This window comes from Rissa tridactyla, chromosome 6, assembly GCF_028500815.1.
Source record: "Rissa tridactyla isolate bRisTri1 chromosome 6, bRisTri1.patW.cur.20221130, whole genome shotgun sequence".
NCBI classification, from domain to species: Eukaryota; Metazoa; Chordata; class Aves; order Charadriiformes; family Laridae; genus Rissa; species Rissa tridactyla.
The window spans coordinates 15,419,991-15,441,342 of NC_071471.1; the positions used below are offsets into that span (position 1 = coordinate 15,419,991).

Genomic DNA, 21,352 nt, shown 5'->3' on the forward strand with positions numbered 1-21,352 from the left:
CCAGAAAATCCAAATCGCCTTTTTCAAGTGAAAACACCGTCTCCTCGACAAGTTTTTCTCAGCCTCCCATCGCTCCCGGCAGCACGACCAGCTCTGCCGAAAACACCCGCCGAAGTTCCTTCTTGCTGAGCTTCATGTGAGGGAGCCCCCGCAGGTGCCCAGCCTTTCTCCAGGGCCACCCGCTTGTCTCTTGTCCCCTGTGCCATCATGGGCCCCCTCCAGCTTTTTGGTCCTGTGCAACGGTTTTTAGGCAGATAGCCCTTTCCTGGGCAGGGTGGGAGGAAGAGGAGGCCAGAGCTGCCTCCCCTGGTTCCTCCTCCTCCTCTGAGAGGCTGGAGGCAGCCCCGGAGCTTTGCGCCCGCATCCCCTCCATCCCCCAGGGGCATCCCAGGGCAGGCGGAAGGAAGGGTGACCTTCCCCCTCCCACCTTCTCTTTGGGTTTGTACCTCTGTTTGTAAACATGCCTCTACCTGCCCCCTCGACAGGGCACCAAAAAAAACCAAACCCAGGCTATTTTAAGAGAACTCAACCCAAAAAAAAAAAAAAAAAAAAAAAAAAAGAAGTCGTCAACTCTGAGGCTGTCATGGCTATATTTAGTTGGAACTTTTCTGTCCAGGATTCAGACTCTATTTGGAAACCCTGTACCTTGGCGTGCAGCCAAGCATCTCGGTTTTATACAGTAATCCCTCAGCATATGGCAAATGTTTCTCATCTCCCGGTGGCTGCGGCACTGGCCCCGGCAGCCCGGCAGCGGCGGGTTTTAAGCTGAAACCGAGACAAGCTGGCTGGCTGCGGCTGTGCATTCACATCTTAGACCCAGAAGGTCTTTTAACGGAAACGTCTTCTTGGCATAGCTTTAAAAAAAAAAAAACCACCCCCGCAAGCGGCGGCGGCGGAGCTGCCCCCAGCCCCCGATGCCTGGTGGGTGTTTTCGGGGTGCAGACCATCTCTACCAGCTGCTGGCCTGGGATGATGCCTGGGAGCGGGGCGATGAGGAGGAAGACGTGGGACACCCTGAACCATGCCCCCAGGCACCCCCGGCTGGTCCAGCTGTCAAGGTGGGAAACAGGTTCTGGCTTATTTTGCCCTTCTCTCCCGTGAAAATGTCACAAAAATTCCCATTTGCCATTCTGGGAGTTCTGGGGTTGACACAACGATTGCCCAGAGCGTGGTGTAGTTCCCAGTGATGTGACAGCATTTCAGTGACAACAATTTTATCTTGACAGTCTGCGGGTGTCTGAGTGATGCTCGGGGAAGCAGCAGCCTCGCATGTCCTGGTCCTCTCCTCTCCTCTCTTCTACTTCGGATGAAACAAGGCTTTTGACAGCATCTCTCATGGAAACACAGAAAGTAACCGAAAGTAAAAACGCATGTTCCCGAGTGCCACACGTGTTTCCCTGCTCCATGGCAGCTGTGAGATAGAGGGAAGCAGGAGCCAGCAGAGAAAAGGTGATCAAACGGCTATTTATACAGGCCTTCCAAATATTTTAGACTCGTGACAGGCATGATGATGTATAACAAAAATATCTGCTTCAAACCCTTCCAACTTAAATCCCACATCCTTATTTTAATTCTGGAGTTCAAGGGATTTAAGGAAGTATATGCTTAGAGTCATTCTTATCTCTCAGAGCGAGGAGCGCTCCAGCCAGCCCTTGGGGACGGGCTTTGGGGAGAGATCTACGACCCAGCATCACGACCCTGGGGAAGCGCAGCCACAGCAGGGACACGGTCTGGACCAGCTGCGGGAGGAATGGGAAGAGCACCTGCAGGGATGCCCGGGATCAGCGCCTTCGAGGTGGTTTGGTTCAGGGACCCCCCTGTCCCCGCGGGCAGCCTGCCATGGGGAGACGTGGTGTCCCCTGCCGCCTGGCGCTCCGGACTCCTCAGCCTGAAAAGGGTTTCTAACGAGGCTAAATTAATCCTGCGCACTTCGAGTGGCAGAAATTGTAGGTTGTTTGGTTGGACTCGATGATCTCAAAGGTCCTTTCCAACCATGAAGGTTCTCTGATTCTATTCTATGATTCTAAGAGAGGGCAAAGCACCCAAGGGACCATTCAGGGCTCTGCAGGGCCCGGGAGCTGGGGGTGGCTGAGCCCTCAGCCAGGTGCGGGCAGGAGCAGAGGGGGTTCCTTGGGGTGTCGGGGTGCCTTGGGATGCCAGTGTCTTGCACCACCCCAGCCTCTCTGCTCCTCATCTTCCTCCTGCCATAAGTGCTGCCACAGCATGCCGGGGCTGGAGGTCCAGCAGGCACAGCTGGGAGCAGAAAACACAGCAGCAAGCAAAGAACCGCCAGCTCCTGCCGACCCCGTTCAGCAACAGCCATCTCCTCCGTGCTTCCCCAGCGGCTCTGTGGCCCCTGGGGCAGGGCTGGCCCGGCAAAGGGCGGCTCACGCCAGCACATCGCCCTGGGACCACGTGCTTTGGTGCTCCCGCCCAAGACATCCGTCCGCCGGCCCCTTCCCCTGCCTCAGGGATGGCAGCGTGTGGGTCCCCCATGGGCACCGCAGCCTTCGGTTCCCCTCTCTGCCCCATGCCGTTTCCCCGGTTCGTGTGGGAGAAGCCGGGAATGGGCGGCAGAGCCCATTCCTGCGACGCCCAAACGTCTGCCAGAACTGAGCCAAGCTTCGCAGAGTAGTTTAAACACCCGCTAGTGTGTTCCCTAAAGCCCTGTGATTCATCGACAGCCACTCCGTTCAGCTCTACCCTTTCATCATCCCCAAATGTGGCATTTCCCTAAATCACATGGGCTTTTTCTGCCGCTATTACACACCTACGGGTCCAGCTGTTCCCTCCCAGACACTTTCTATACAGTGCCATCCTGCTTTAAAAGTGCCCACTGCCTGCATGACACAAGCCCACTGCTGAGACGCAGGTTTGTCACAGCGGGTTTGATCCCCGCAGTCTCCCCGCGGTCCCTCTTCCCGGAGGACAGGGAGTTCCAATGCCATGATTATCGCCCCACGCAGCCACTCGTGTCCCTTGTGGTGCAGTGACGCAGGACGAGAAGGATGGAGATTCGGATAAGGGTCTGGGGGCTCTTCGGGGATGAAAGGCGGGTGGAAAACGTGGGCAGCCCAGCCAGTCCTTTGGTTAAGGATGCAGTACCCATGCACAGACTCCCAGCGAGATGGGGCATCCGTAGGAACCAGCTACCCCCCCCCAGAATTGCCCCGCAACCAGGTGGGTGTTTGCAGGCTGTGCAGGATCCACACATCCCAGAAGGTGGAATGAGCTGCCCGGGAGCTCTGCTGTGCAGCAAGGATTTTTGCTGTAATTCTGTTTTTTCTCAGTCTCAGACGGGGAAGTTTGAGCTCACGGTGCCAAACGCCGCCCCGGCGTGTTTATTAACGCTGATTGTAAAACCTTGGCAAAAGCATTCACCATCAGGCCTGCAGAAATCCTGCCGGATCCGCTGCCTTCCAACCAGATGGGCCTTATTAAGAGATGTCACACCGCTAACAACACCTGACAGCTCTTTGACTTCCTTCCCTGCTCCGCTCCGAGCAAGGCAGCAGCCTGAGAGCCGAGAGCCGAGGGGAGGCGAGAGCCCGCTCTTCCCATGCCCGCCCCGAGGACACAGAGCCGGGGCTCTGCCTCGCCATGGGCTCCTGCACCCCCAGATTTGCTTGGTGTTCCTCACCTGCCGTCCTCCTCCCACCTCCCTTTTCCTGCTGGAGGCACCCAGCTGCACAGCGAACTGTCACCCGCAGCGTGGGCCGCTTCGGGTTGCAGATGATACATTGGTATCTCTGTACAAGAGGGTTTTTCCATGTATTTCTTTGAATGTGTGATTTTTCCACTATGCTATTTACTGGAGTTAAAAGAACCACTGGGAGCACAGATATGGCAGTCTACAGCACACGTTTCTACGTGTTTTATTAACGCAATATCACACCAACACAGGCAGAGCACCTCCTGCACGGCTGGGCTGAAGCATCCCTCGCGTCTTTGCTCTGGCAAGTTGTAGTTTTGGGGAGCAACACGGTTGGGACGTGGGTGGGAAGGTGCGGCGTTGCACCCTGCGTTTCGGATGTGTGGCCATCCCTGCTGACAGCTTCTAGTGCCGTGATGCTGTGATGCTGTCCTTTTCTGAGCCGTTGCATTGTCACTGTCATCATCTTCTGCAGACTTAAGATCACTCAAGGGGAAACAGGGCAGGCCTAGTGTTTAGCAGAGCACCCATGGGTGCTATGATTCAGCCCCTAGCACTGCTCTTGGTCGCCCGGCTCCCTCCCACCTGGGTTTCCCCAGCCTGTGCTGAGCGGAGGTTCGCAGGGTCCATGCTGCCGGTCGCCATCTCAGCGTGGGTCTTCCTCCAGCCTCGGGAGAACGCCGCTTCGCCCAAATCCCTGACTCACTCGCACCATCCTTCCCCGACAGCGGGCTGGCTCCGCGCAGGAGCTGGGCTTGGGCGGGTGAGAGCTGCGCAGCCTTGGAGAGCTGCTGCTGGCGCTGCTGCACGTCCTCCCTCTGACTGCATCGCTGCAGCTCCCGCTTGCTGCCTGCCAGCGCTCCCCCATGACGCCAGCCCCATAGATTCCACAATTAGAAATATTTCACCCTCCAGAATGTCATCCCACTTAAAAATCACGCGGCGGGGGAGAGCCGAGCCGTTTGCTCTCCGGGCGCGGGAGGCAGGGATAGAGTCAGCTGGCAGCCAGCAGCGGAGGTGTTTCCCCCACGACGCGCAGAACCTCCAGGCAGGAGCCTGAGAAAGACCCACTGAGGTGACACCAAGTTCTTTGGGAAAGCACACGGCAGTGAAAGTGGCGGCGCGGCCAGCTCTCCTGCCCGCCGCGGGCTCGGCTCGCTGGGTGCGGGAGCCCCAGCACGATGCCCCAGGAACACCCCGCATCGCCATGACCGGCAGCTGGGCAGGGGACAGTTCGGCCACGCTGGCATCTCCCAGCTCTGCGGCTGAGTCCCTCGCAAGGAATGTCCCATCCCCGCCGCGTTTTCTAATTTCCAGCCTAATCTGCGGCTCTCCAGGCTCACCGCGACTTAATATAGCACTGGTGACCACCCACGGGCAGGAGCGGGAGAGCTCGTCCTTCTCCCTGCCCGTCCCCGGGGCACTGCCGCCGAGCAGAACAAAAGCTGAAAAAAAAAAAAATAAAATCAGCCTGGAAATTTCTCAAGTGTTTTTTGTTTTTTGGTTTTTTTCCCCCCTTTGAAATCATCTTTCCTCTGGTCACTGAGGGCGGGTGGGAGGGTGAAGGCTTTCCGAGCAGCCCGCTTGTGTTTGGAGCAAGAGCTGGGGCCAGGGGAGCCTGGGCTCATTTTAATTGTATCTTGACTGCAGTGCTCATTACTCAGAGCCCTAACGGGCTCTGCGGTTCCCATTTGTAATCGCACGTTCAGTAAAATAATCAAGTTATAATTGCTAGGGATTCCTTCTCCCCTACGTAACAGAGCCCAGGCAGGGGAGGTGCCACTACAACTGAGTTAGCGGCAAACCTCGGCATCGCCTTGGGTCAATGTTTCGAGAGCAAATTAACGAGAGTTAAAGCAAGAAGAGAGCTGATTAAAATTCCCTGAGTCTGCCCAGGTGACGAAGAGACATTTTTAATCTCTCCTTCACTTGTTGCACTGAGAAAGGCATCCTCTTCCCTTTGGGTGGCTCCAAAATAAGGTTTGCCCTGCTTCTGTGCCCACCCTGGACGAAGCAGCCACCTCCTTGGGAGCCCAGATGCCCAAATCCTGTGGGTGCTGGGCAGAGGGGACAGGGACGGGATTTCACCCCCAAGGCCGCAGAGACCTGAGCTTTCTGCCTATGGCTTTGCCTGCTGATCCCCACTGGGGTTTGGGCCCTGCCAGGGGGAACCAGGGAAAAAGAAGAAATTACTGAGCATCAGAATAAGGGACTTCGTTTAAGAAGGGCAATATTTTTCCAGGCAAAATGTGATGGCTTTTTTGGACAGGGCTGGAAAATGGAGCTGCAGCTCTAATCAATCCAGCTTTCAGCACATCACTCGCATTAATCTGGAGAGAGAGGCTTGGCCAGCCCGGCCTGGAGGCACAGGGCTTGGCAGCAGGTGGTGATGAGGTGGCCCCGGGCAGCCCCGGCCGCCGGGTCTCTGGCGGGTGGTGGGTCATCACTGACGGCAGGGAGCCATCGGCACGGCAGGGAGGGTGTAGGTAAACTGCTGGTGACCACGGAGAAATTAAGAATCCCCAGAGGGGGAGATTGTGAAACGGGGCAGTGTCCCCGTGTGGATGCAGTTTTCATCCCACTTCTCCAGACCTGGGGTTTTCACCTCCAGCTTGCACGGGGGCAGCGCCCAGAGGCTTCGCAGCTGCTGCCAGCACCCCCAGCAAAGGCAGCCTCCTTCTGTGGGTGCAGAGCACTTCAGGCCCCACAGTCAGGGCTTTTGGGCCTGGGGATCGGTGTTTAAGGCACCCATAGGTAGCTGTTGTCCACCCAAACCACACCTCTGGGGTCTTTCCCACTAAGGGAATCAATCCAGGGGGTGAATCCGCTGCCCGCAGCCCTTCGAGGGAGGCAGGAATGTGCAGGGACAGAGCATGCAGATCTGCAGGAGAGAGACATCATCACTGAGGCTTATGCCCAATCATAATAATTTTGTCTTTCTACCATTTTAATTTACTAATTAATCCCTGGAAGGAATACCTACTTGGATGTGGAGAAAGAATAAAAGTCTCTCATCTGGGTGTGCTGGGAGTGTTTCACCAACAGCCTGGGCAAAGCATTAGCAAACCCAATGCAGAGTCAGGGAGTGCAGCATCTCGGCTTGGCCATCGGCTTCTCGTGGTGGGGCTGGACTCCCCTCCTGAAAACGATATTCTTGCACCACTCATGCAGGGCCATTTCCAACCCCTGGCAAAAGCTGCGGGAGCTCCCAGCCATCTGGAAAGCCCCGGGGAGGGGAGGAGGGCTGCTGCCGGCCAGAGAGCATTGCTGGAGGTAAGAGCACATGCCGAGTGCATCGCTTCCGCAGGGGCCGGCGTCAGCCCTGAGCTGGGCAAGGTTTCTCTCTGTGAAACAGACTCTGTGTCTGCCAGCTGAGCCTTTGCAGGAGGCATTTCACCAGGTCTGGTTGGGTCTCTCCCTGCCCAGCCCGGAGTCGATCTGCCCCGGTAGCCTGGGCGAAGGTAATAGTGGGTGTCCAGCCATGAGCCTTCCCCGTTCTCTTCCTCCTCCTCCTCTCACCCACAGGTTTGGCAAACCTCCACCTCCCTGCGGAGAGACCTTCCCAGGATGGAGGGGAAGTGACCTGGAGCCATCGGACAGGACAAGGACAGGGCTGGGACACTCGTCTCGGGGGTCTGGTGTGGACTTCGTGTAGGTGTGGACACAGGTTACAACTCCTGAGGGAGACAGTCAGCGTGGATGGGAGCTGGGGAGCTCAGGGCCCTCTTTCCACTGCTCGGCAAGGTGAGACTCCTCTGTGCTTCGCTACAGCCCATCACCAGGGGCCAGCGGGTGCTTTGAAGGGATGCTCCTTTTGCCCAGGCACAGATGACATGAGTGCCACCATGTCCCCTTAAACTGGCATGACTTTGGGGTCTCTGTCATCCTCGGCATCCCAGCCAAGAGCCCCGACGCATCTCTCTGGGGTCCCAACCAGGAGGGAAGGAGGGAAAGTGGGGCTGGGACTGGAGCCATCCCAGGTGTAGAGCAGGAATGTCATACGGGACCAGCACTCAGAGTGGAGCTATAGCTGTGTATTCTGTTCCTCTCTGACTATTTCTCTCGAGAAAGTTCAGTTTCAGCTGTCAGTCTGCTTCTCTTGCTTTTTTTTGAAGCTGGAGAACTACGTACATGGATGGCGCCTCTAATTAATATAAATATAGTGAAACATAAATAATAGACATGCCTGAAATAGTGTCACCCCCGAGCAGGCAGGCATACGCGTCATGGAAAGAAAATAAAAATGCTTTTTATCTGTTTTGGCAATTTTTGTTTGTTTGTTTTTTTTCGGTGGTTTGTTCCGTTCCTTAGGAAAGAGCAACCTTTGCCATGGGTGAATCTGTTCAAAAGCGGGAGAGGCCAAGGTGCAGGGGGGCAAAAAGCCCCAGGGAAGAGAGCGGGACGGGGATGAGGATGGGGATGGAGAGACAGGGATGGGGAACGGGAATGGGGATGGGGATGGAGAGACAGGGATGGAGATGGGAATGGGGATGGGGACAGGGAGCGGTGGGGCTGCGGGGCACGGTGCGAGGCCGGTGGGAAATGGGGAAAGTCCTGCCGCTATAGGGGGGGTGTGGGGGTGTGGGAATTCGTAATAAATGAGTTTTATTATGGAAAGGCGGCTCCCGGTCCTCCTCGCAGGTCGGCTGCTCCCCGCCACGGCGCTTCCCGGCGCTGCCCCGGGCCCGGGGAGGGGCGGGGGCGCGGTCGGGGCCGCCGGGCTCTTCCCCCCAACTCCTCCTTCTTCTCCTCTTCCTCCTCCTCCTCCTCCCCCCAGCCCTCCCGGCCGCCCGCCGGTGCCGGTAGAGGCGGGCGGAGCGGAGCGGAGCGGGCTGGGCCCGCTCGCATCCCCCTGCATCCCCCCGCCGGGCTCCGGCTCCGCCTCGCCGAGGGAGCGGGGAGCTGCCGGGCTGCCCAGCCAGGCCGGTAACCGGCAGCCCCGGAGCCGCCGCCGCCGCCGCCGCCGGAGCGACCTGGCCGGTCCCGCCGGCCGCCACCGATGGCACCGCGCTGCCGCCTCCAAGTAAGGGGACAGAGGCGGCGGGACGCGGGGCTGCAGCAAGGGGTGGAGGGGGGGGGGGACCGGGGACCCGCCGTGAGCTCGCCCCTTTCCAGCCGTGGGAAAATCCGGCGACCCAGGCGGGACAGCCGCTCGCCCAGCCGCCACCTCCTGCCCCGGCCGGGACCGACTTGGTGGCCTTCGCCCCCCCCCCCGCCCTCGGAGCCCGCGACCTCGGAGCCCCTCACCGAGCCGGTCCCGGCCCCGTCCCGAGGGCTTTGGGCCGGGTTTGAAGCGGTTTGGGCAGCGGGGACAGGCGCCGAAGGAGCGGGACTGTGCTGGGGCACGGGAGCTGGGGTCCCTGGATGGCCGGGTGGGGGACTCGGATACTGAGAAAAGGGACCTTAAGGGTCGGGAAGGACAGGGCAGCATCCCCTTGTCCCCCAGGGTGGAGAAGATGGCTGCCACCAAGCCTTTAACGCAGCCTGGGGGAGGCTACGCACTTCACTGGTGTCTCAACGTGTGTCGGTTCTCAGCTTTGTTCTAAAACCACACACCCTTTCGATGGGCAGAGAAACGGTCCGAGTCAGCCATTCCTTCATGTTGCCAGGCCAGATAAGCTCGTTAGTGTCTTTCTCATTAAGTAAAAATTGCCGGGGCCTTTTGCTTTGGAAGGCAGGAGGACCGTGGAGGTGTTCAGCACGCCTGGCCAGTGGAAAGAGGCTGTCTGCAACTCGTTCTTCAGGTTGTTTCAGGGGATGAAAGGGGAGAAGAAGGTATTTCAAAGCTACTGGAAAGCAGCACTGTCCCACGCAAGGTGCAGTTAACCCCTGGGACTCGCTGCTGCAGGATTCCCTGTGCCGGCAGCGGGAAGCCCTGGGTTTGGAGGTGTGAGCTGATGGAACTGGGGGCCCGGGGAGGATCCCAGAGAGGATCCCAGTCCCCAGGCTGCAGGGACAGCCACGGACTGCCTCCCCATCTGGTGTGGGAAGGGGCTTTTCTGGGACACAAGCTCCGGTCTGGCTGGGACCTGCAGGGGAGGTGGCGAGGGGACGGGTCTCGCTCAAAAGGCATCCAAGCTCGGATTCAGTCTGCTCCAAACTCAGACAGCAAAATTATTCTCTAAAAAGGCAACGGTAGTAAGTTGGGAAGTTGTTGGTGTCCCCAGGGTGTGAGCGGAGCTGCCCTGGGCCCGGCGGGCTGATGACGGGACGGGGGGGAGTGAGCTCCAGGAGGGCCGTGCTGTGTCCCTGCTGTCCCCACGCAGCTGGGCTGAGCCGAGCTCTCCCAGTTCCCGGTTGGGAGTCAGTACATCTGCAGCCTGATCCCAGGGCTGGAGGGCCGGCCACAGCCACCCTCCCCTTCCCGTGTCACTCTCCGGCTGTGCAGGAGAGAGCACCCGCTGGTGACAGTGGCAGCAGACAGATGTCTCTCCCTCCCGGGCTTTGCCAGTCTCTAACGCAGCGGTCAGGGAGAGGGGAGCATCTCTTAGCGAAACGCTGCTCCGCTTGCTTAAAAGCTGCCAGGGGAGGATGCCCTGCAGCCAGGAACGGGCATGGGCAAGGTGCTCCTGGCAGAGGTGTGTGTGCAGGGTTTGGGGTCGTGCACCAACCGCCGCCTCTCTGTTTGCTGGACCACTGCCGATGGCAGGGGAGCGGGCAGCCAGCACGACACACCGAAACGCAGCTATTCCAGGTGGGAAGCTCGGGGATGGCAGGCAGAGGCTCACAGGCAGCTGCCTGCCCGGGTGCTCCAGGCACCCCTGCCAGCACGTTTCATTGCTCCGGTGCCATGAGGGTGCTCGGCACCCAGAGCAAAGGTGGTGCAAGGGCTGCGGTAGAGAGCAACAGGTGGGGAGAATGGAAAAAGCAGATCCCGAGTGTCCTCTCAGGCTGGTAAAATGCAGAAAAGTGCGTTCTCCTGTCATTGCAGAAAATAGTTTGAGCGTGACTTGGTTGGGGTTTGTTTGCTGCAAGTGGGACAGGAGGGATTTACACTCCACCCACCGCCTCAGGGGCTTCTCCCCAGCCCAACACAAAAATAGGCTGATCTTTCCAAAAGATGGGGGGGGGCGGACTGGAAAATGCTGTTCCTGCAGGGACCCACCGTGCTTCTGCCCCTGGAGAAGGTGTTGGGAGTGACTGTGGCTTTCAGCGGGCGCAGCCAGGGATGGATGCAGGGAAGAGCCCGGCTGCAGGCCGTGCCGTACCCCACTGCTGTCGGAGAGCTACAGCCTCTGCACGTGCAAGTGTGCGTATGCGCAGCAGGAGCTTTCCCTCCTCGCCCTGTCTCCTGAAGCTTGAGAAGCCGATGTTTTTCCTTCCCAAAGGGCATCTGAAGCAGAAATCTCCAGCGGGCAGGGCATGCCCTTGCAGCCCCGTCTGCACGCCCCTGCGGAGCCGGTCAAAGGCTGGAGGCTCTGCCAGAGCAGCCACCCTTCTGCCATGACCTGAAGGCTGCCGTCCCACCGCTTGAGGTTGTTCTGCCCCAGCTTGGGCAGAATCAGGTCTCCGTCACTAACTTCGGTCCCGGAGAAGGCAGGCAGGAGCTGGTGGAACAAGCTCTCCCGTGGCACTGTGCTGTGTGCCCGAGGAGCAGCCCAGGAGCTGGGTCCCCCGTCCTCGGCAGCACTGGGTGGCCAGGGGATGGCCGGGAGGCTCATGGGCAGGGGTGGCTGGTTGGGAACACGGCTCCTCTGTCCTCCCATCACTGCTCCCAGCAGCCCCCCAGCCCCAGACACTGGGGGTGCCCATGGGCAGCCCTTTCTCGTGGATACCAAGACGTGCCCACGGACCGTGGCTTGGCCCTGACACTGCCTGCCCGGGCCCCGCTTGCTGGCAGGGAATGGCCCATCGCCAGCTTCAGCCTGGCATCTTCTTTGTTGATGTGAGTGTTTCAGGCCCTACATGGCCGGGCCCTGGCTCCCACCGAGCTGCGACTCTGCCCGCACCCGGCGATGCTCCCTGCGGTGGGCATTTCCTTCATCACCCCTCGCCCGGCCCCGGGGCCAGCAGGATGCTCCGTGTGGGGTCTTCCTTAGGGCTTTGGCACCAGCCGATCCCCTGGGAGGGTTTGGAAGGCACTTGGAGCCCTCCCGCCTTCCTCCACTCCATCCTCCCCCGGCCACTCCAGCCGCCCTGAGTCACGCCGGTGCTGGCAGAGCCCACGCACGCGGCTGGCGGGCACGGAGCGAGGAGGGGGAGAGGGGCCGCGTCCCGGTAAGCGCTTTCAGGCAGGGTAATCCGGTGTTATTTGTAACACTAGTAGGGGAGCTATTTTTAGAGAGAGGCAAATTTGATTTAATAGAACATAATTTGCCGCTGACAATTCAGAGGGCGGCCAAACGAGCAGCAGCTGGATTCCTAAGGAGGCTTTTTCCTGCCCTTCCTGAAATCCAAGGCTGACGTGCCAGAAGTGGCATTTGTTATTCCAGCAATTGCTGGGGGAAAGCCCCTTGGGATGGCCCAATTAGCTCCACTTTGCTTTCCTTCCATTGCTTCGTGCCGCCCCGTAACCCGCTGTTAAAAGAAGCGAGGGATTTTTTTGCTGCCATCCGTCGCGGGAGGGCTCAGTGCACCCGAACTCCTTGGGGCAGCTGGAGCCAGCCACGTCCCCTGCTTTGCCTTTTCTTCTGCAGGCCCAGCTAGCTCTGCCCTCTCAGCCTCTCCTTGTATAAATTGATGATAAAAAAAATAGGTTCTGATCAAACAAAATAGCTAATTTGCCAGGAATCAGAAAGCCTTTGTGCACTCCTGGAGGGTTTCTTACAGACTCAGTTCTGGACCAGCCTCAGAGATACCTCGGGACAAACCTGTCATCCTGGAAAGGTGCAAACACCATATTCCAGTTTGTTGTTTCTCCAAGCTGAAGATCCCCAGAAAACCGATGGCAAGACATCGGGCAGTAGTTTTTTTTCTAGCCCTAAAACCATTGTGTCCAGCCTGTCCCCACTTGGTGACATGGGGCCAAAGAGCCGCTGGGATGATCTGGAATGGCCACAGGGCCGAGGCGAGTTGTCACAGGGGGGCATTTCCCTTGGAGACGTGTGTTGTCCCCACATGGGTGCCCCAAGGGCAGAGCAGTGTGGGCATGTGGCATCGTCCCCCCCAGCCCTGGGGCAGCTGCCCCCCCAACCCCGCCCCGGGCAGGAGCAGCAGAAGCATCTCGGGGGGTCCCCAAGCCCCTGCCAGCTCAGCCCCCGGCTGTGCTGCCGGCAGCCTTGGAGCCACGTTTCACTGCAGCCAAGAAGTCCCAGGCCATGGGATGGGACTACTGAGGACAAGAGCCCCCGCGGCTGTGCCCCCCAGGGCCGTCCCTGCTGGCGAAGGGAAGGGAGAAGGGCAGGAGCTTTTCCAGGCAGCGGCATCTGCCCAGCTCTGAGAACATCCTCGGGCAGCAGCATTCCCAGTGGGACACGGCTCCATACCCAGCAATATCCAGCGGGCCGGAGCAGCTCCCGGCAGCGAAGCAGGGTGTGCTCCGAGCTGTGGCTCTCAGGAGCAAAGGGCCGAGCAGGACTAAGCACAGCTCTGTCGTTGAACTCCAGCAAACGCATGCCCGGGGTTTGGTGGGCTTCTCTCCAGATGTGCTGTCGCTGCCCGCAGCTGGAAAACTCCTCGGCAGCCATCTGGGTGGGTGCTCAGCCCTCTGCTGCGCGCTCGGGGGTCACCGTCCTCCCCGTAGCCCCCGTGGAGGGGTTTGCAGCTCCCCCTCCTCTGCCAACACAGGGCTTTGCCCTTGGGCTGTGCCTCACCCTGGAGCACTTGCAGCGACTGGACTTAAAGCCAAAATAACATTAGGAAAGAAAATTGGTTTTGCTGGGGACCAAGCAGCGATGCTCCCCTGACTGCATCCCAAAAGCCCCTAGAAGATGGTCACATCTCCTTGCTGGCACCAGGGCTGCCCTAGGCGGCTGGGGTGAAGGAGAAGGTCCATCCCAGAGACAGTTCTGGGGGAAAATCCTGAAGATGAGAGGGTTACGTGCCTGCCCCTGCTGTACCCCATGTGTGACCGTCCCTGGGGACACTGGCTGGGGGTGATGTGGCACATGGGATCTGGAAACTCCCCAAAATGACTTGCTCGCCTTAATCAAATGCCTTTTCCCATGAATGGAAAGGCGCCATGGGCAACCCAGCCATCCACAGGGGCTGCGGGTGCTCCCCGAGCACCACCCCAAGTCACGTGGCCCTTGCCAGCTCATCCGTGCTCCGCTTCCTCCAGTCCATCAGCTCAGGCTGGTGGAAACTGGGAGCCAACGCTTAGCAGGGAGACAGCCCTAAAATGGAGATCAAATTGCTCTCCTCCGCTCCGTGAAGAACAGCCGCATCCTCGGGATGCTGCCCTTTCCCCTGTGACCGATTCGGTTAAGTGGAAAAGCTAATAAATTGTGAAGCCTGCAAATGGATGGGCTGGAGAGGGCCGCTTGCTTGGAGGCCCTCTGACACTTCCTCTGCAGCGCAGGTTTTTCCCTCACCCAATTTTGAACGTGGATTTTCATTTACAATGATTCTCGGCAGCGGAGCCAGCTAAAGGTCACCACCAGCTTCGGAGACGGAGGCGCGAGCTGGGAGTTTCCACTCCTTCAGATCCCCTGCCTCCGGGCACTGCGTCTCCTCTAATTAATTGTGTCCTTCCTTCTGCTCCTATCACGCTGGGTTCCCCTGGAAAATGCTGGGGGTAAATAAGGCGACAAGCTCCTTTCCCTGTCCACGGCGTTTGCCTTGCCTCTGTCGAGCTGTGGCCGGTGTGGGTGGCACCGCGCTGGCTCCATGGCAGAGGGCTCCCCCGGGGACACCAAGCCCTGGGGACGGTCACACAGCGAGGTGGTCTGTGTTCCTCCTTGCGCTCCCCCCTCAGGCTTTCTGCCAGCCCCCTGCTGCGGCCAGCGCGCTCCCCTCTCCCTTCCCGTGGGGCGCCTGGATTCAGGGGTCCCCCACATTCGTAGCGGGGAAGGCACCCTGGCACCCCATTTCCAACCTCACACACCCCCTGCACCACCCCCACTGACCCCCCCCGCTGCCACAGGCGACTTGTCCCCCATGGCAGGGCAGCCTGCGCAGGCAGGAGCCAGCTGGGCACCGCTGACCCCCTCCTCTCTTTCTGTCCCTGCTCCAGGGAGGAAGGTGCTGACCCGCTGCTCTGAAGCTCCAGGTTTTGCTGCCCACGGGCTCGGTGGGATGGTGCCCGCTGGCCGAGAGCCCCCCGCGCCCCTCATGGTGCCAACGTGACCACGCAGCTGGCCAGGACGTGTGGCACCGAGCCTGGCACGGGAGAGCGCAGCAGCTCGTGGCCCCCCTCCATTTGGGGCCCGCCGCCCCAAGATGAGCGATGGCGGGTGGATCTCGCTCAGCCCCACCGAGTTTGCCCAGCTGCAGCAGTACACGGACTGTGAGTACCCCGTGCCCGCCCCCCCCCACACATCCCCTGGGACAGGGAGAGGGGTTTTAAAAAGTCCTGTTGATCTGTGCCGGATCGGTGTCCTACACATCCTTGGTGTCCTCCTGGAGAACTACATGACTTCTTGGGTTTTTGGATGGGGAGGCTGGGAAGGTCCCTGACCCCCATCACCAGCTGGGTGGGGGACAGCAGAGGAGTCCCCGTGCCTGCGCACCCGGGAGGATTTAGCTGACGCAAGCCCCCCCCTGCTTTCGGGGACGCACACGTGAGCACGGCTCGGTCCCTCTGAAGGCGGCCGGCTCCCACGTTCGTTAGCGAAGCAAAATGCCAACAGGGAAAGCAGACTGGCTTTTCCTAAACACGCGGAGCTGCTCCACGGCTCGCCTCAAGTTGCCAACCCTCTGCGGTAATTTCACTTAGTGCTTTTGCAGAGGAACACTTTCCTGCAGCTCCTGCCAAGGAGAAAAGGTTGGCGGCAGTGCCGTGGGGTCCTGGGGCTGGGAGCAGCTGGGGAGGGAGCCTGGGCAAAGCCCAGGGGTCCGAAACCGGGTCCTCAAGGTCCTGCCTGCCAGAGAGCCGACGTGCGGGTGTGCTCACAGCGGCGGGCGATGGAGAAGCGGTGCAGCCCGGGGAGTCACTGAGAGCAGGGCAGGATGGGCAGGAAAGCCCAGCCGGGACCACGGGACGAAGGGAGAAGGGGTGTAAAATCTCAGGGGCATCGCTTTGCAGGGGTGGCACGACCCCAGGGTGAGCACACTCCTGCGGCTGCGCGGGAGAGGAGGCAAAGGGGACCCCATGAGCCCCCCGGGGCTGTCCTTGGGGGCTGCTGTGCATCGTAGGGGTGAGGTGAGCCAGGTCAGGGCTGGCAGTGCGGGGAGGTAGGGTCTCCCAATCCAAACCACCAGTGCAAATCCAGTGCAAGCTGCCCCGGCCCCCTGCCTGCCTGCCAGACGCCCCAGGCAGGGCTGCGGGCAGAGGTGTGTGTGCAGCATCGCTGTCTGCATCTCCTCCTGCCTCACTGGAGAACGGGCTCTGCTTGCTTGAATCACAGGCCGTAAAATGCCATCTGTAATGCTGAGCTCAGAACACATACAGCATCTTCGTTTCATTAATGAAAGTTTGGCGAGCAAGGCTGCAGTGCGGGGGGCTACTTCCTGCCTGGGAAGGTGGCCCGGCACTGGGCCGGGTAGCAGGGCTGGGGGGTCTCCCCAGCTGGGCTCTGCGACCCCCAGACCTGTCCTAGGTATCCTGGACAGTCGTGGTCCAGCACCGAGCTCCATCCCCAGTGTCCCCAGCTGGGGGGAGTAGAAGCCAGCACAGCCCCCTACTTGGAGAGAGGATTTCACAGTAATTAACAGGGCTGGCGTGTCCAAGAGCCTTTTAAACAGACATGCCTGGAGATACGTGTGTGAAGGTTAGGGCTCAATGCCCCCTTCCCTTGATCTTTTTTTCCATTTTTCCCTTATTTCTCCATTTTGGAAGGACCGACGTCCCTCTAGCCAATCCATCCCTGAGCACACCCAGCCAGGGAAACTCACGGACCATTTACTATTTGTGTGGAAGTTTGCATGGGACAATACTGTTCTATTTCCTGAGCCGGTTCACCTCTCCCCTATGATGCACAGCAGCCCCGAGGACAGCCCTGGGGGGCTCATGGGGTCCCCTTTCCCTCCCAGTCCTCTCCCTCCTGGCACCTCCTGGAGATGCCGATGGGCAGCCCAGGGCAGGCTCCAGGGACGGCTCGGGCTGTCGAGGGGGTGCCAGCAGGTTCTCAGTGCGGGGGCAGCCCCCCGAAGCCCATGTGGAGGGGCTGGGGCAGGGACGGCCAGGCTTTGCGCTCGGCATCCCCCCAGGGAGTATTCTGGGCTGTCCTTGCCCAGTGCCGCGGCTTCGCTCTGGGTCTGCATTTATTTACATACAGGTAGGAGGAAGAGGACCCATCTCTGCCAGCCAGCTTTGCATATATGCCCTGCCCTTCAAAGATGGGGCTGGGGCTGGGGCGGGGGGGGAAGCAGAGCACAGGTGGCCCCTTCCCAGGCACAGAGGGAACCAGAAATTGTATATCCAGCAGATAAACTCGTCTCCACCGTCCTACTGGTGGTCTAATGGCGAAGGGGGCTCACCGGCACCCTGCTCAGTGCGATGCCTTTGTTTCCCCAGACTCCACCAAGAAGCTCAAGGATGTCCTGGAGGAGTTCCACGGGGACGGCGTCCTCTCGAGGTACAACCCCGAACAGGTATGGCCCTGTCCCCTCCAGCCTCCCCCCATGCTGCTGGCCGCTCCCGGCCCCCCGCCAGCTCCCCCAGCCCAGCTCCCGCAGGCAAAAGCAGCCGGGAGAAGGCAGGTCTGTCTGCCTGTCTGCCCCCCGTCTCTCCCCATGGCCCTGCTCCCAGGACTGGGAAAGATGTTCCCACAGATGGGGAGCATCTCTCCCAGCCCCTGGCCATCCCGGGGACCAGGCTTGTAGCACGGCCATCCCACCCCGTCCCACCGATGCTGCCGGGACCCCACAGCCACGCTGCCATCCCGTGCTGGCTGCAGGCTGCCCCGCTGAGAGCCATTTGGGGCATCTCCTTGGAGGCAGAAGCCGGGAGGGATTTACTCTCTCTTCCCCCAAAAGCAACTGATTTTGCTCTTGCCAGTGCGGGGACAGGGGAAGGCCCTGTGCCTTCTTGCTCTCACCTGGGGAAGGCTGGGGTTATTTTTTCCAAGCGGTGCTTTCAGAGAGACCTATTAGTGTGCCAGCAGGACAGAGCCTTTCACGGGGGCTGTAATCACTAGAAACGAGGCGAAACACAAAAAAAATCAGTGGGCTGAACGTGGAGAGGAGGGGCAGCAAAATCACCCCGCTATTCAAGGGCATCACGGGACCTTCGCTCCAGCTGCGGCCACAAAAGCCATCGGGAAGGCAATGTCACGATGCGATGGGGACGCCCAGCGGGGAAGGAGGAGGCGAAGAGACCTTGGGAGGATGATAGTCCCCAGGGGCTGGGGGTGGGCCGGAGGGTCCCGCTGCTCTGTGCCCTGCCCGGGGGGAGCGGGAGGCTTTCAGAGCACAGCTCGTAACACCCCTCTACCTCCAACACCCCCAGCCTCCTTTGGCTTTGCCAGAAGGTCTGTATTTACTTCCTCAGTTGTTTGCCAGGAGCTGAGCACCCGGCTCTATCAGAGCCTCCTGCTCCTCCAGCGAGCTGCCCACCATCTGCGGGGTCCGCTGGCTGCAGACCCCCGGGCAGGCGAGCTGGCTGCTGCCCTACTGCCCGCAAATGCAGTCCCACCGTGGCTCTGCCCTTCCCTGCTGCTGCCCCAGCTCCTGCCCCGGCTGCCGGGGCTCCCGTCCCTTCTCCCAGCACTGCCGGCCCGGCTCAGCCCCGGCAGCCAGCTGGCACCGGGGATTTCTGGCCTGGTCACCACTGCTGGGATTTGGGAAGCCGGCAGTTTTGGGAAGGGCTCTGCAGCTGATTTGCCCAGTGAGGGGGACCACGGCACAGGACACGCCCCCACCCCGCCACTGGAAGCTCTGCATCCCCATGGAGTGCCCAGGGCACCTCCATCCTCCTCCTCTGTCCCTTCCCCAGCCCATCGACTACGAGGGCTTTCGCCTCTTCATGAAGACCTACCTGGAGGCGGACGTGCCCGAAGAACTTTGCCAACACCTCTTCACCTCCTTCAAGCGTAAGATATGCCAAGCCTCCCCTGAGACCCAGCGCCAGAGCCCCGGCGTCTCGCAGCTCAACACCCTCGGTGAGCCAGCCCTGCCCCTGCCACCGTGGCACCGCCGCACGTGGGGCTCGCTCCCACACCGCCCCACGGGGACGAAGGTTGTGGCGTGCCACCCACAGCGGGTGGCAAAAGGGCCAGCACACAGCCCGGCTTTGTCCCATCTGATGGACGGGCTCCTAGGGCCCCCACACTGCTCCAGGGAGGAGAGGGCTTTCCCCAGGGTGGGGGACCCACAGGGCGCCATTGCACTGATTCCCCCCTTTCCTTCGCACGTTCAGAGCCCAAGTCACTCGATGCTGGCATCTCCATCCAGACCGAGGTGGCCTGCGCCCCTGTCACAGGTACTGGCACGGGTGGCCACGTAGCGTGCGGCTGCCCCCGGAGCAGGGGAGGTGTGCCGGGCACCCAGCTCCTGCCAGCCCCGGCCCCTGCCCGGCTGGATTCGCAGCGTGTGGAGACATCTGCTGAAAGGACTACAAACTGCAAAAGAACAGGGAGAACCCTCCCTGGGCGCTCAGCTGCCACGTGGAGGCATGGTGGTGGGGGGCCACGTCCTCCCTGCCTGGTACCAAGCACTGCGGTGGCCAGCACCCAGGGATGGGAGCGCTGCTGGGAGCCACTGGGCCAGGCAGGAGGGTGAGGGGCAACCAGCGATGCCCCTCGGAGAGCCCTGGGGTTGGGATGCTAGCTGGCTTTTAGGGGCTAGCAAAGAAGACCCAGGGCAAGCGACCAGCACGCAGGCAGGGTCCCTGCAGGAAGGGGTTTGCCAGGCACAGGCAACCCTGGCATCACGCTGCCCACGAGCGTCTGTCTGCTTTGCAGGGATCAATGGGAAAACGCTCCTAAGTGCCCTGGGACGACACACTCCTGAGCCCAAGAGCTGCCACAGCAACACGGCTGAGCCACAGCTGGCGTCCCTCACCCCAGCATCAATCCCCAACGCTTCCCCCAGCTGGTCCAGGTCATCCTCCCAGAAGTCCACCACCGGCACCCCTTCTGCTCACAACTCTTCAGGCTCTTCGAAGATCTCCTCCGGGTCCCTGCTCAGCCCTCAGTCACCAGGTGAGCTGGCTGGGCCTCCACGGGGGACACCGGCAGTGACAAGCCCTCCCCGGTTTCCCAAGCCGCAGAGCCACATTTTGCTGGTCGGGTCCCTGGCATGGTGACGGTGACCTTCCAAACTCAGCAGGTTTGACATCTTGACACCTTTGCTTTGCAAACTTAAGTTGCTGATCCCACCCCACAGAGCCGGGCAATGTCTTAATTACCTGGCAGCAGCTTCTAGCGAGGGGGGATCGGAGCGGTGAGTCACGGCTGCCTCCACCCCAGCTCCTGCCAGCCACTGACGAGGGAGCGCTGGGAAGGGCCCCTCTGCCAGGAGCAGCCATCTGCTGAAGGCTGCCGCCGGCAGCGTGGGTTGTCCCAACGCCCCGGCGAGCCGCCCCGCCGCCAGCCGAGCTTCTCCCTCCTTCTGGCTGGGTGCTTGGCCCCGGCAGGGCACGACCCTGTGGGCTCCTACCGCTCACTCATCCCACCCGCATCCACAGTGCTGGAGATCACAGGATCACAGAATCGTAGGGGCTGGAAGGGGCCTCTGGAGATCATCTAGTCCAACCCCCTGCCGGAGCAGGGTCACCCAGAGCAGGCTGCACAGGAACGTGTCCAGGCGGGTTTTGAATGTCTCCAGAGATGGAGACTCCACCACCTCTCCAGGCAGCCTGTGCCAGGGCTCTGCCACCCTCAGAGGAAAGAAGTTCCTCCTCATGTTTAGGTGGAACTTCCTATGGTCAAGTTTGTGCCCGTTATCCCTTGTCCTGTCCCTGGACACCACTGAAAAGAGCCTGGCCCCATCCTCCCGACACCCACCCTTTCAGTATTTATAAGTGTTGATAAGATCCCCCCTCAGTCATCTTCTTTCCAGACTGAAGAGACCCAAATCCCTCAGCCTTTCTTCATAAGAGAGGTGTTCCCGTCCCCTCAGCATCTTGGTAGCCCTTTGCTGTCCCCTCTCCAGCAGTTCCCTGTCCTTCTTGAACCGGGGAGCCCAGAACTGGACACAGCACTCCAGGTGCAGCCTCACCAAGGCAGAGTAGAGGGGGAGGATGAGCTCCCTCCACCTGCTGGCCACACTCTTCTTGATGCAGCCCAGGATGCCATTGGCCTTCTTGGTGGCGGTCTGCGCCCCAGGGACCAACTGGCAGTGCCCAGGCCTGCTCCTGCCATGGCACCCAGCCCCGTGTTCTCCACACCTTGCCCGCCCCACACTGAATGGGTCCCTGCCCTGGAGTTCACAAGTGCTGCCAGCCCCGTGTCCCAGCTGGGGACGGCTCCTTGTCCCCCTGTGCATGGCCTTCATCCCTTGCCCCCTGCCCGCAGGCACGCGGAATGTGGAGAAGAGGTTGCCCTTCAGCCTGCGGAAGAGCCATAGCTCCCTGAAAGCCACGCCTCCGCCACCCCCTACCCCCCTGGCCCAGGTGGTCCATCTGAAGGACATCGTCTGCTATCTGTCCCTGCTGGAGAGGGGACGGGCGGAGGACAAGCTGGAGTGTAAGTGGGACCCCGAGGCCATGGACTCCCACCC

General features: G+C 60.4%; 1 protein-coding gene across 2 annotated transcripts in view; it reads left to right on the forward strand.

The window, feature by feature from the left end:
• Nucleotides 1-8,547: 8,547 nt before the first annotated feature.
• Nucleotides 8,548-21,352, forward strand: part of LOC128911850 (diacylglycerol kinase beta-like) — a 28,500-nt gene continuing 15,695 nt past the window's right edge. Inside the window, exons 1-7 of one of the 2 annotated variants that reach the window (XM_054207351.1) lie at nucleotides 8,548-8,675; nucleotides 14,766-15,038; nucleotides 17,208-17,284; nucleotides 18,627-18,792; nucleotides 19,050-19,112; nucleotides 19,594-19,833; nucleotides 21,148-21,318. In XM_054207351.1, coding sequence (XP_054063326.1) covers nucleotides 14,972-15,038; nucleotides 17,208-17,284; nucleotides 18,627-18,792; nucleotides 19,050-19,112; nucleotides 19,594-19,833; nucleotides 21,148-21,318 — 784 coding nt within the window. In that variant the 5' untranslated portion in view covers nucleotides 8,548-8,675; nucleotides 14,766-14,971. The remainder of the gene's footprint in view (nucleotides 8,676-14,765; nucleotides 15,039-17,207; nucleotides 17,285-18,626; nucleotides 18,793-19,049; nucleotides 19,113-19,593; nucleotides 19,834-21,147; nucleotides 21,319-21,352) is intronic. The other variant, XM_054207350.1, reaches the window with a different exon arrangement.